Consider the following 15777-nt stretch of genomic DNA (forward strand, 5'->3'; position numbering starts at 1 on the left):
TCAACCATCATTTCTCAAACATAGCACAGCAGTTGACAAATAGCCAGACAGTAAGAGAGTACAGTCAGATCAAAAAATTCATGCAAACACTATATTCATGTATTCAGTGACAGTTGAGGAAGAGTCCAAATCATTAAAAGATTGCCTAATAAATTCTGTGGGTGCTGATGAGATACCAGGTACTGCCATCAAAGCTAGTGCAACAGTTACTGTGGAACCACTAGCAGATACAATAAATTCATCATTTGAGACTGGTGGATTTCTCAATATGTTAAAACTGTGAAAATAACACATTTGCATAAGAAGGGCACAAAATGTGAAATTTCTAATTATAGATCAATTTTGTCAGCAACCTTTGACTTTTTTAAATGAAATATTAAAAACAGTGAATGATACTCTGGAATATTTCTTGACATTAATAAAGCCTTTCATCTTATTGGTCATGAAATTCCCTTGCAGAAGTTAAGTTTTACAGAATTAAGAGGCCAGCTGGAAAGGTGGGTCCAGTCATATCTAAATTACAGAAATAAAATACAAAGACAGTGAAAAACAAAAGAAAAAATTCTAGTATTTGCAGTAATAAGCAAAACTCAAGTATGAAGTCTCAACAGTCAGTGCTTGGGACTTCTCTTATATCTGCCATAAGTAAATGATTTAGATGATAAAATACATGATGGAACCACAGGAGACTACTATTCTAACTAAAGGACACAGTGAGGAAATCTGCAGGAAAGTGCAACATCGCTTAGGGATAACTTAGCACAATGGTTCAAGACCAACAGGCTCGTCATTAATTCTCAAAAAATGGAGGCAGTTAAATTTCAGATCATGCAAAACCACCACCCTGCAAATCCTGTTTCCATCATTTAAGGAAAAAATATCAGTCATACAAAAACTTTAGGCACACATATTCAGAAGGATTTAAAGTGAGTCATTTATCTTACCAATGTAAATAAAAAACTGAATACACTAATTTATGCTGCTAGAATTTTCACTCAAAGTACAGTACAGTGAAGAGACGTCTGCACTGCATGCTGCTTCAAGGAATAATAATGACCCGAATGTCTGACAGACAATAATGTCAACTACATTGATATTTTTGTAATGAAGTTCATTTGATCAATTAAACATTTGACTCAGTACAAGTCATTCACTGTATGTCAAGAGAAGATTGAATTGTGCGTTTATCTTCAAGCAGTTGGGCTACTCCTTTTATAGAGCTGCTAATGTATAAATAACTAAGGAGTATGTGTTAGAGTCTGCTTTACTTTTACTGAAAGCAGAAATGTTTGACAGCTCTGGACTCTCACAGAAGTTAGTCATGAGGCATGCCATTAAGTGACCAGGACATGGCCACCAAAGCCCAATTGCTCTAGAGTTGAGGGAAAGTACAGCACCAGGAGGTGTGAGCAGATTACGGCAGTGTTGTCCTGCTCGGGGATGGAGGCAATGTCATGGTCACCGTGCAATGCCAGTATTATGTAGAGAAGATCCTCCAAACCAGTTTAGAAGTGGGTGGTAGATGTCTCAGTAGTGATCGTATTGATATTAACAGATAAACTATGATGATGTTACTTGCTTGCAAACAAAATATAGTTCTGAACTCACCTGTGAACTAGTATCAGGTCACGAGCCGTGAGACACTGTGGTCGTAGTTGATATAAAGTCTCCAATGCTGCCACATTCCCAGCCTGCACGGCACCATTCATGTATCCAAACCATGATACAGCAGCCTCTGTTCCAGCCCAGTACACCCTGTGAGTGAATGCGTGTGGGAATTATTGACCAATACATACAGCAGCATTGCATATACAAGCAAGTCAAATAAAATAAACTGCTCATATAAAGTATTGCACACCTCCACATCTATGAATGTGTTTGAACTTAGATCAGAGGGGAGCAGCAAATGAAAGAATAACTCTTATGAAACTAAGAAAACAACTTTACTATTAAATAAAGACAAACCAATAATCAAAATAATGGCAGTCTGTCCAAAAGGGCACAACTGTGAAGTCAAAGTGTGCTGCCAGATGACAATGAATACTGCGCTGCTAAATCTCGTGCACTGTAACACTCAGATCCTCTTCGGCATGCTGTTCACCAGGCACTTCATACGTAGCTGCTCAAATCTGCCCCTCTCTCTGAAGGTGGGCATCATGAGCCGTCCACTGTGTGATGTACTGCAAGTTTCAGCTGGACCCCAGCATAATCTGGCACTCTCATGTTAGCAGGTACTGCAGGCTATTCCATGTGGCTGATCCCTGTCTCTTGCAGGAAGTTGATCATGAGGTAGACAGTGTGACTGTGCATTATCATTTCAAAAAATCAACACTTCACTGAAATTATAACACGATAGTAGAAAGAGATAAAATGAAATACAAGAAACGTATTCAGGCGACAATTCGTGAGTTTAAATAAAGAAAATCAACAATGTAACACTGGAATTTGCGTAATTTTTCAGCTCTTCCTGGAGTTCCGCAACAGAATAGAAGGAGTGAGCCATCAGGAAACTCTTAAGTTTAGACTTAAAAGCGTTAGGGCTACTACTAAGATTTTTAAGTTCTTGTGGTAGCTTATTGAAAATGGATGCAGCAGAATAGTGCACTCCTTTCTGCACAAGAGTCAAGGAAGTGCATTCCACATGCAGATTTGATTTCTGCCTAGTATTAACTGAGTGAAAGCTTGGGAATAAGCTAATATTCCTAACAACAAACGACATTAAAGAAAATATATACTGTGAGGGCAATGTCAGAAATCCCAGACTATTGAATAGGGGTCAACAAGTGGTTCTCGAACTTACACCACATATAGCTCGAACAGCCCGTTTTTGAGTGAAAAATACCCTTTTTGAATCAGAAGAATTACCCCCAAAAAATAATACCATATGACATAAGCGTATGTAAATATGCGAAGTAGACTTCTTTTCGTGTTGAACTGTCACTTATTTCAGATACTGTTCTAATGGTAAATAAAGCAGCATTTAGTTTCTGAACAAGATCTTGAACATGGGCTTTCCACAACAGCTTACTATCTATCCGAATGCCTAGGAGCTTGAACTGTTCTGTCTCACTTATAATATGCCCTTTCTGTCTGATCAAAATATCAGTTCTTGTTGAATTGTGAGTTAGAAACTGCAAAAACTGAGTCTTACTGTGGTTTAGCATCAAATTATTTTCCACAAGCCATGAACTTATTCCACGAACAAAATTATTTGATAATGTTTCAATATTACACACAAGATCCTTCACTACCAAGCTGGTGTCATCAGCAAACAGAAATATTTTTGAATCACCTGTAATACTGGAACGCATATCATTTATATAAATAAGAAACAGCAGTGGCCCCAGCACCGACCCCTGGGGAATGCCCCACTTAACAGTGCCCCATTGGGACTGAACATCACTACCACTCTCAATATTGTGGAGAATTACCTTCTGCTTTCTGTTCTTAAAGTAAGAGGCCAACCAATTGTAAGCTACTCCCCTTACTCCAGAATGCCAACTATATTTACTTCTACGTTACTCATGTTGGCAGTTGTTCTTGATTCAGATTCTGGAATATTTACATCTTCTTCTTTTGTGAAGGCATTTTTGAAGGCTGTGTTAAGTAACTCTGCTTTAGCAGCACTGTCTTTCCATACGAGCTCTGATTTCTCTTATTTTATTGTGGTGATCATTACTCCCTATGTAGGTCGGTGTCAACAAAATACTTTCACATTTGGAGGAGAAAGTTGGTGATTGGAATTTCGTGAGAAGATTTCATCGCAACGAAAAACACCTTTCTTTTAATGATATCCGGCCCAAATCCTGTATCAATTCAGTGACACTTTCTCCAATATTTTGCGATAATACAAAACGTGCTGCTCTTCTTTGAACTTTTTCGATGTACTCTGTCAGTCCTATATGGTAAGGATCCCACACCATGCAGCAGTATTCTAAAAGATGATGGACAAGCTCAGTGTAGGCAGCCTCCTTGCTAGATCTGTTACATTTTATAAGTGTCCTGCCAATAAAACACAGTCTTTGGTTAGCCCTCCCCACAACATTTTCTGTGTGTTCCTTCCAATTTAAGTTGTTTGTAATTGTAATTCCTAGGTATTTAGTTGAATTCAAAGCCTTTATATTTGACTGATTTAGTGTGTAACCAAAGTTTAATGGATTCCTTTTAGCACTTGTGGATGACTGCACACTTTTCATTATTTAGAGTCAACTGCCACTTTTTGCACCATTCAGATATGTTTTCTAAATCATTTTGCTGTTTGTTTTGATCTTCTGATGACTTTATTAGTCGATAAATGACAGCGTCATCTGCAAACAACCTAAGACATCTGCTCAGATTGTCTCCCAAATCAACCCAAGGATTTCTACTGGCTCTCGTCTTTTTACCTACTTGATCCTCTGCTGCCTTCACTACTTCATCCCTCAAAGCTACCCATTCGTCTTCTACTGTATTTCTTTCCCCCATTTCTGTCACTTGTTCCTTTATGCTCTCCCTGAAACTCTGTACAACCTCTGGTTCTTTCAGTTTATCCAGGTCCCATCTCCTTAAATTACCCCTTTTTTGCAGTTTCTTCAGTTTTAATCTACAGTTCAAAACCAATAGATTGTGGTCAGAGTCCACATCTGCCCCTGGAAATGTCTTACAATTTAAAACCTGGTTCCTAAATCTCTGTCTTACCATTATATAATCTATCTGATACCTTTTAGTATCTCCAGGGTTCTTCCATGTATACAACCTCCTTTCATGATTCTGAAACCAAGTGTTAGCTATGATTAAGTTGTGCTCTGTGCAAAATTCTACCAGGTGGCTTCCTCTTTCATTTCTTAGCCCCAATCCATATTCACCTACGACGTTTCCTTCTCTCCCGTTCTATCTGATACCTTTTAGTATCTCCAGGGTCCTTCCATGTATACAACCTCCTTTCATGATTCTGAAACCAAGTGTTAGCTATGATTAAGTTGTGCTCTGTGCAAAATTCTACCAGGTGGCTTCCTCTTTCATTTCTTAGCCCTAATCCATATTCACCTACTACGTTTCCTTCTCTCCCATTTCCTACACTCGAATTCCAGTCACCCATGACTATTAAATTTTCATCTCGCTTCACTATCTGAATAATTTCTTTTATTTCATCAAACATTTCTTCAATTTCTTCGTCATCTGCAGAGCTAGTTGACATATAAACTTGTACTACTGTAGTAGGTGTGGGTTTCGTATCTATCTTGGCCACAATAATGCATTCACTATGCTGTTTGTAGTAGCTTACCCGCATTCCTTTTTTCCTATTCATTATTAAACCTACTCCTGCATTACCCCTATTTGATTTTGTGTTTATAACCCTGTAGTCACCTGACCAGAAGTCTTGTTCCTCCTGCCACCGAACTTCACTAATTGCCACTATATCTAACTTTAACCTATCCACTTCCCTTTTTAAATTTTGTAACCTACCTGCCCGATTAAGGGATCTGACATTCCACGGTCCGATCCGTAGAACGCCAGTTTTCTTTCTCCTGATAACGGCATCCTCTTGAGTAGTCCCCGCCCGGAGATCCGAATAGGGGACTATTTTACCTCCAGAATATTTTACCCAAGAGGACGCCATCATCATTTAATCATACAATAACGCTGCATGCCCTCGGGAAAAATTACGGCCGTAGTTTCGCCTTGCTTTCAGCCATTCGCAGTACCAGCACAGCAAGGCCGTTTTGGTTATTGTTACAAGGCCAGATCAGTCAATCATCCAGACTGTTGCCCTTGCAACTACTGAAAAGGCTGCTGCCTCTCTTCAGGAACCACACGTTTGTCTGGCCTCTCAACAGATACCCCTCCGTTGTGGTTGTACCTACGGTATGGCTATCTGTATCGCTGAGGCACGCAAGCCTCCCCACCAACGACAAGGTCCATGGTTCATGGGGGTCAATCTTCTTATTAATCACAAATTCCATTAGAGAGCACACATATTTACATGCATATGTAAGAACTTGGTTCCTCTTGAGACTTCTAAACAATATTTTTTATTCTGTAGGTCAATTACTTTTTTTAGCTTAACTGCATTGCTGTAGTATATTATGGAGTTGCACAACACTGGTGCAAGTGTGCTGGCAACCCCTCTCCAGATTAACACCCTCTGCAGATTAACACAAGAGAGAGAGAGAGAGATTTTCTAGGTGCAAAGCAGGCAGATCTGAGTGTTTTTCATTGACTTACGCACATTCTGTTACCAACTCAGTTTGTTATTCATCTGAATGTCTATTAATATTTTTTCTTGTTTGTTTCTGCCAAAATGCATTTGTTATAGCGTATATTGTTTTTCAGTAGAGAATCCATACCGGATCTGTTATTAATAGTTTATTTTCGGAAAATGATTTAACATTCTCTTTTAAACTACCTTGTGAAAAAATAACTTTAATTTCACTTTTCACGACTCCCTAATAATACAGTTATATTGCCAGTGCACTATTGTTTAATTTTTGATAAGCCTCAGGCAGGATAACCTCCACATACTGCTACAATAGTTACTATTGAACATATGAGCGGTAAAAACCTAACCATAAAGTTCACAGTTCTTGAAGAATAGCGAGGTACGTATGCAGCAGACACTGTCATTGGCTTTACACACGCCCTAATTGTTTACCACTTATTCCACAGTTAAGTTGAAGCATTGTTGTTGTTGTAACCAACACAGTTTCCTCGTCTGAAGCTCAGCTGTGAACTGACTGTCTCATGACCAAACATCAGGCCCTTATATATCATCACAATAATAGGTACTGAAACTACACATTGTTTGAAGTTAAATTTACAAAAATTACAATTAAAACTTAACTCATTAAATTAAGTGAATACATCAAAAAATTGGTTCTTTTTAACAATTTCTTATACTGCAAGAGTTGGGCCAAATTATTTGCTTAAATCATGAAATTAACAAATATCATCATGAAAACAGTATTTTTGACAAAATTGTTCACTACTTTCGAATTAATTCAGGGCTGGTTATGCTAACATGTTTTTGAATAGAGCCATATAGATACTTTAAGGTTACTAGTAATTGGTCTTACAAATGTTTATAATTAGTATAGAATTTATATTTGTTCATACACCAACAATAGGATTTAAGTTACGAAACTATTACTGATTTCATCCTATAACGAAAGATACTAACTAGGAATAGTTGAAATAAATTAGAAAATCAATTACATACCTGAAACTAAGCACAAAATTAGATCTGGTGTTACATTCTCTAAGGCTAAGGGCCAACCTTTCTCTTTTATGAAAATGCAGTTATACTCACCTATGTTACTGGTAATTAATTTGAAAATTAAAAAATGAATTTTAAGTAGGCAGATGGCAAAACAAAAGGGGAAGAAAAAATATCACAGATTCTACCAATCATTCCATCCATTTTGAGAATTGTTATTAAAAATAAGGAATGGGAAATGGATAAATGTAGTAGAGAAGCTAGACAGCATACTGAAAAAGCACTGAGAATTATACATAAACAAAAAGTTAGTAAAGAGGTAATGATTAAGAAAACCAGTGAAAAAATATAGAATTGGGAAAATGCAGAGCATTATACCATTAGATACTGTGAGAAATAGGAAAGGAGATGGAAACAATATAAACAAACAGTGTAGGACAGCACATGTAAATGAGGAAAGAAAGGCATACATAACAATAGTCTGCTGTAATATGTTGCTTCCATAACTTTTCTTCATCTGCAATACTTCTTTCTCTATTGCTATAGATTTGTGAGTAAATTCTGGTTGGAGCTGTCACTGTTAGCAGTCATGTGAACATGAAGTGTACTTGCTTGTGTGAATGTGAGTGTCCTCTTTGCTGGAAAAGGGTTTGCCCAAAAGCTATAATGAGTAACAGTCTTTTCGTTGTGCCTGTTTGCAACTCAATGGGTCATCTTTAAGGTAAGTAGTAATCTATCCTTTTTCAAATAGTGCTAATATTCCAACCTGGAGTTTCCATTGTTTGAGTAAATTAAACTTTACACTGCTTCCACAGTGGAATAATCAACACACTGACTGCAATAAAGAGGAATCAGGTTCAATTCCCTTACTAACAATGATTGTTCCTCAGTTGGAGGACCAGAATGGAGTGCACTCCAACTCATCGCTCATTCTGTTTTCCTACATACTGCATGCAAATGACGCCATGTGGCAGATGAAGACTCAGAGGTCAGTCTTGCAGTTACTTTTTTTTTTTTTAACCCATTACAATATTGGATTTTTTTCCCTTTGACTTTTTCTCCAGCTTCCAAGGAAATCACCTGATTAATGCAGATTTGCTATCAACTTTTGCAAGCTCCTATCAGCTAAGCTAAAACTCCAAAACTTCTATTAGAGTGACTTACTTATGTCATGTATCTGCTGTAAATCACAAATTGAAATGTAGCTTCCAGATATTTAAATTAATACCATTAAATAATACCTTATAAAGGGTTGCCTCATGAAATGTTTGCATGACATAACACCAGGAGTAAGGTATTGAATTGGGCATCCACCAATGTATAATTCTTCACACCAATTTTTTTCTACATAATCGATAGGTTTTAAAGCTTCCTCTCCAAACAGTTTCAAAAGATGGTGTAATACCAACTGCTTTCGTTTTTCAGCCTATAAAGAAAATTTTGATAAAACATTAATCTGTATTGTTAAGACAGTGTTATATATAATTTAGTTCTTAGAACATGCACAATTAAGGATTAAAAAAAGCCCTCTAATTTTCCTCACTCAGCCATTTTTTGTTTTTCCTCTCATTCATTCATCATGTTTGATAGATTCTATCAAGAAGAACCCTACCTTTAAGTATGTGGAACAATTCAATTTTCACAAAGGATACTGCTCCAGCAGTAAGCTATAACTATAATTGTTAATGCTGTTCATACTTCTGGCACATAAATATAACCTAGTAAATCAGATAGGAAGCTACTACTATGAGAAATGATGCTGCTTTTTCAATTACGATGAACAGACACTGTTTATCTTCTACTACTAGCTTAATATTTACTTGATTGTGTAGGTATTTTTCAAAGAAAAGTCTAATACCACAGACCTAGTTACTCTTCACTGCTACTTGAGCACTGCTTTACAGTGAACACAGCTATTTGCTGTTTACCTAACACAGGAAGTGACAATTCTTGAATACAGATAATAAGAAGAACTGGCTCATTTGGTCTTGATTTTAAGTATCAAGCTTCACATTATAAGGGAGCTGACTGAATACTAGAATATACAACTCAACTCTGAAACACGGAAGAGGAGGAAAAGTCAATATGAACATTAGTTTTGTGTCTTGTCTTGTGGTTGTGCAAATCACATTTCAGCTGTACTTGTTTTTTTCTTTATCTGCAATAAAAACCACCTGTATTAATGAATGGCTGAAATGAACACCTGGTCTGAGTTCTAGGTTCCCTCCATAATATTTCATACTACTACTGACAGAATTGCAAAATTTAAAATGATGCCATAATCTACTCATTAACAGAAATAATCTTACAATAAACACTTAACATGATAAGTAAAATATTACAGCTAGAAACTGCAACCTTTCCTTTTCTCACTGACACACTACATGAAATAATGAAAGAAAACAACTTTATTTCTAACGACATTTTGTTTATATCAGTTCATGCAATAAATATACACGGTTATTTAATCCTCTGGCTAATTATTTTCAGTGTATGGAACAGTATAATAGTAATAATGAATATATTTAAAAGGAAGACAGTTAAAGAGTAAAAAAAAATTCATGGTTTTGCCACCCAGCAGATTGTCTCAAACTTAGCCTCCATTTTAATCATAATGTACTGTACATCTCTTAAAGAAAAAACTGTGCCTATTGGAAGATGGCATGGATCACATCCATCCAAAGGAAGGGCAGCAGAAGTGACCCACAAAACTGCTGTTCACTCTCATTGACATCCACTTTTTGTAGAGTACTAGAACATATTCTAAGCTGTAACATAATGAAATATCTCAAATAGAATGACCTGCCCCATGCCAGAGGGCAAGGATGTTGTTAAACAATGGTTCTGAAAGACTCACTCCCATTTTTCTTACATGAGATCAAGAAAGCCAAAGGTCAAAAGTAGCAGGTAGACATATTATTTCTTGACTTTCGAAAACCATTTGACTTGGTACCATACCAATGGGTATATTTGGACCCTTGGCATAGTAGACAATATTAATGTATATCTGATTTCTAGCAGATGATACATTTGTGATGTCTCAGGTTTTCTTGGTACGTTTAATTAATAATGTGCTTCTGGGTGTTCTGCCAAGTTGTTGTTTCTATTTTCTGCACAGTGGTTTTGACAACTGACCTAGTTGTCTTTTTCAGGTGTTGCAAGTTTTGTTGTTATGTGTTCTCAGTGTCTGGACTCCAACCAGACTGTGAACTGTTACTGGTCTCACAAAGCCAGTGATAGCTGTGTTTGATTCCCAATGCTCTCTATGTCCTTTGATGCTCTTTTGTTTTTCAGAGCCTGCACTGACATTCTATGAAATGCATATTCTTTCAGCATTTGTCAGCTGTGGTGGATGCAATGGGGCGAGTGATCGATTTTTGGCTTCTCTTTCCCTGTCTCAGTCTCATCCTGTTCCTCAGGCACTCTTGATTTGGACTGCAGCTATTCCAGGTCCCTCAGTGCTTGGGTCTGGCACTCAATTTATTACCATTTCACTGACCATCACATCTGTCAGAGTTTGAAAATGCTGAGAGAATTGGTATTTCACAGAAATTTAGTGCAAGCTCTGAAAAATAAAAGACATCAAAGGGCATAATGGACATCTGGAATTAAACTCGGCTATAAATGGCAGTGTGTGACCAAGAATAGTTCACAGTCTGGTTGGCGTCCAAGCAAAGAATTTATATAAAACAGCAACTCTCATAGCACCTTAAGATGACAGCAGGGTTGGTTGTCGAAATATTGTGCAGAAAATGGAAATGGCAACTTGGCAGAACACCCAGACGCACATTATTAATAGGTGATACAGTTATCTGTACTGAAGTATTATTGAAAAAAATCTGGATGTATATCTAATCAGTTCTTGATAAGATTTCAAAGTGGTGCAGAGAATGGCAACTAGCTATCAATCCACAAAATATCAAATTGTGCACTGTAAAAAAAGCAAAGTAGTAGTCACAACTGGAATCAGTCAAGTCATTCACATACCTGGATAACCCATTTGTGGGCATATGAAGTGGAATACTCACATAGGCTCAGTTACAGGCAAAGCAGGTGCCGTACCCCGATTCATTGGCAGGATACTGGGAAAATGCATCAGTCTACATAGGAGAGTGCTTCAAAAACACTTGTGCATCATGCCTTAGAATGTTGCTCAAGTACGTGGGATTCATACCAAATAGGAATGCAGGAGATATTGAATGTATACGAAGAAGAGAAGCATTAATGTTCACAGGTCTGTCTGAGTCATGAGAGAGAGAGAGTTACAGAAATCCTGAAAAATCTGAATTGGCAAACATTTGGAGGTTGATGCCAACTGTCACACAAAAACCTACTTATAAGGTTTCATGAATCAGCATTACAGGGAAGAATCTAAAGATATACTTCAGGGCCCTAAGTACTGCTCTTCAAGAGATCACAAAGATGAAATTACACTACTTGAACAGGGAGCAGCATGTGCCACATTTAGTGGGCAAAAATCCTGGGCCCAGTGAGCAACAATTGGCAGCACTGGAAGGCATGAGTCGTCATCTTGTCTGGGATGGACTTCATGAACAATTAATATATCCACACCATTTTCAGCATGTCCATGGCCTCAAACCCATAACACCACAATGACAAATAGCATTTCTTCCTACAACTCTTGCAGAAGTGTGGTGCAAATCAACTGTTTACATCTTATTTACTGATAAAGTGACATTTATAAGATGTAGTACCGTGAATTTTAATAATTAGCATATGTGGGCTGATAAAAATCACCATGCAGCTGCAAAGAGAGGACTTCAGAAGCATTTCTGTCAGTCAGTATATAAGCAGATGTAGATTAATAGATTCATACATGCTATAACAGAGATTCAATGGGAATAAAAATCAAGACTTCCTCATTAACATCTTGTTTACTTTACTGGAAGATGTGCTGCCTTGGCAGTAAAGACTAAAGTTGTTGTTTATTCTTGATTATGCACAAGCACGCCTCAACATTCCCCAGACTACAATCCCTAAACTCTCTCATTATGGGGACTCTTCAAGGACTTGGTCTATGACCACTCCAGTCAACTATGTGCACACACTACAGGAATGTGACTTCAGTGCATGCCAGCATGTACAACAATAACAGGACCCACTTCAAAATGTATGTGGTTCCTTATGCCAAAAAATGGAAGGTTGCACTGGCATGGATGGACATCACATTCCTATGAACAAATGTCATGAATGTACATCATATTGAAAACACTCCTATGTACAAGTGTTCACATTTCAGAACATATATTTTCCTAGACCCATGTTTACTTGATTTGTTTTTTTTGTTTCAATGAGTACTACCACCTCTCAAAACATTTGATACTTTCTACACCACATTGTATCATGTGTATTGTGTATAGAATGCATCAACTATTTTATAACTCTGTGTTTGTTGAAAGTGTAATCATTCTTACACTTTTACTTACAACAACATCATTTACCAAAAGCCTTCTGTTTGATGAAATGAAATGTTGTGTGCCTGGGGCCTCCCATCTGGTAGACCAGTCGCCTGGTGTAAGTCTTTTCAGATGACACCACTTCGGTGACTTGTGTGTCGATGGGGATGATATGATGATGATGAAGACAACACAACACCCAGTCCCTGGGCGGAGAAAATCTCCGACCTAGTCAGGAATCGAACCTGGGCCCCTTTGCAAAGCATTCAGCCACACTTACCACTCAGTTATTGAGGCAGACTTCTGTTTGATGATCTCGTGCAAAAAATAAATAAAAATTGAGCATTCCATCTATGAATTTGTGGTTACGCATTAAAATCAGTTTTGATGAATCTTGATTCACACAACCACAATATAAGACATAAGATAATCTCCTTCCAGTCTTGTTAGTAGCATTCTGTAATGCAGCGAAAATATCTTTAACAAGTTAGACATAGGAAAAGAAATGGGGTAGCTCTGCAAATTCAAAAGAAGATTATGTTGTGAGAGCCACTACACAAATGATAGGATGACCTAATCTGAAAGACTGACAACTCCTATGGAATAACAACATTTGTCTTAAAAAGGGCTATATTCTTAGAGGATGCAGATGGCTATTATTATTTGGCCATTACATAAGTGGTCATAGATATATTATGCAAACAGCAGCTGCTCAACAGCTTAGTATAATCTAAGAAACAGCAGTTGATCAACAGCTTATTATCATCTAAGAAGCAACAGTTAGTTTTTCTCTCAAATTAGTGGCTTCATTTTTTTTTTTTTGTAATGTTCATTTGTGGTCTATGCAAATACAAATAGATTACAACATTAATGTTAGATACCTTCAAATACAGCCTACAGAATTAGTTTCTCACAGCTGCTTTTCTATCAGCATTGTCAGTGTTATTGGACCATTTTACTTCATTTCACTCTCTGACACCTATCAGTGAACATTAATATGGATTGTGTCCACTCTTTGCCTTTATGATGGGTTGACTTTGCTGGCAATATTTCCAATGTGGTCTATGAATGTCTTTGGAGGAATCACAGAACATTCTTCCTCAAGACCTGAAACTATAGAAGGTAGCAATGTTGGACACTACAGTCCGGACTGAAGTTGATTCTCTAACTCATTCCAAAGGTGATCTACTGGGTTCAGTTTGGGATTCTGGGCAGGCCACTCCATTTGAAGAATGTTATGTACTCAGACTATTGCCTCATAGATGCTGCTATATGATGGGGTGCATTGTCATGCTGTCAATACCTAATATGACAATTTCAGGAGAAATTCCATAGCTGTAATAAAAAAAACAGGGATAAATACATATAAAGCATATGCACGTCCCCTTTTCAAGTATGTGGCTGTTCCCATAGCCTGTTTGTCACAAACAAAAACTGAAAGATCTGTTGTTATAGGTTATATGTCTTGAGCTGACTGTAATGTAGTTAAAAAGAAATACACCAGACGCTTTTCGCTTTTATTTACAAAGCATACGTTTGAACATTTATTTTTTGATTCTTTTACGTTGAAAACAGCATTTTCTTTATGAAGTTTGTCCGTAAGCTGCTTACGATGTTTCTTTACATAGTCTGCATCTTCCCCTCTTGCTAGCAGTGGTTAATGTCAACAGGCTTCATTTCACATCTGCAGTTTTTGGCATTTTGCATTATTTCCAGTGCTGCATTATTTATAATTGACTTTCTTAACTGTTTTTCACTCATCATTGCTACAGTGTTTATGCCTGTTTGTTTGTTTTTGTTCACATGCCAACCTGTTGTTGTTGTGGTCTTCAGTTCTCAGACTGGTTTGATGCAGCTCTCCATGCTACTCTATCCTGTGCAAGCTTCTTCATCTCCCAGTACCTACTGCAACCTACATCCTTCTGAATCTGTTTAGTGTATTCATCTCTTGGTCTCCCTCTATGATTTTTACACACCACACTGCCCTCCAATACTAAATTGGTGATACCTTGATGCCTCAGAATATGCCCTACCAACCGATACTTTCTTCTAGTCAAGTTGTGCCATAAATTTCTCTTCTCCCCAATTCTATTCAATACCTCCTCATTTGTTATGTGATCTACTCATCTAATCTTCAGCATTCTTCTGTAGCACCATATTTCAAAAGCTTCTATTTTCTCTTCTTGTCTAAACTATTTATTGTCCACGTTTCACTTCCTTACATGGCTACACTTCATACAAATACTTTCAAAAACAACTTCCTGACACTTAAATATACAGGGTGGTAAAAAAGGTATGGCCAAACTTTCAGGAAACATTCCTCACACACAAAGAAAGAAAATATGTTATATGGACATGTGTCTGGAAACGCTTACTTTCCATGTTAGAGCTCATTTTATTACTTCTCTTAAAATCACATTAACCATGGAAAGGAAATACACAGCAACAGAACGTATCAGCCTGACTTCAAACACTTTGTTACAGGAAATGTTCAAAATGTCGAGGATACATGCATCCACCCTCCATCGCATGGAATCCCTGATGCACTGATGCAGCCCTGGAGAATGGCGTATTGTATCACAGTCATCCACAATACGAGCACGAAGAGTCTCTACATTTGGTACCGGGGTTGCGTAGACAAAAGCTTTCAAATGCCTCCATAAATGAAAGTCAAGAGGGTTGAGGTCAGGAGAGTGTGGAGGCCATGGAATTGGTCTGCCTCTACCAATCTGTCGGTCACCAAATCTGTTGTTGAGAAGTGTGCAAACACTTCGACTGAAATGTTCAGGAGCTCCATCGTGCATGAACCACATGTTGTGTCGTACTTGTAAAGGCACATGTTCTAGCAGCACATGAAATCATGATAACGTGCTCCATTGAGCGTAGATGGAAGAACATGGGGCCCAATCAAGACATCACCAACAATGCCTGCCGAAATGTTCACAGAAAATATGTGTTGATGACGTGATTGCACAATTGTGTGCGGATTCTCGTCAGCCCACACATGTTGATTGTGAAAATTTACAATTTGATCACATTGGAATGAAGCCATACTAACGAAACTTAAATGAGCTCTAACATGGAAATTAAGCATTTCTGGACAAATGTCCACATAACATCTTTTCTTTATTTGTGTGTGAGGAATGTTTCCTGAAAGTTTGGCCGTAC

At 37.6% G+C, this 15777-nt stretch overlaps 1 protein-coding gene across 1 annotated transcript in view; it reads right to left on the bottom strand.

Moving 5' to 3' along the window:
• Positions 1-15777, bottom strand: part of LOC126355631 (probable flavin-containing monoamine oxidase A) — a 268309-nt gene that overhangs the window by 24945 nt on the left and 227587 nt on the right. The window contains exons 9-10 of the mRNA XM_050005996.1: positions 8434-8618; positions 1609-1755 (exon numbers count right to left, since the gene is read on the bottom strand). Coding sequence (XP_049861953.1) covers positions 1609-1755; positions 8434-8618 — 332 coding nt within the window. The remainder of the gene's footprint in view (positions 1-1608; positions 1756-8433; positions 8619-15777) is intronic.

This window comes from Schistocerca gregaria, chromosome 3 (assembly GCF_023897955.1).
Source record: "Schistocerca gregaria isolate iqSchGreg1 chromosome 3, iqSchGreg1.2, whole genome shotgun sequence".
Taxonomy (NCBI): Eukaryota; Metazoa; Arthropoda; class Insecta; order Orthoptera; family Acrididae; genus Schistocerca; species Schistocerca gregaria.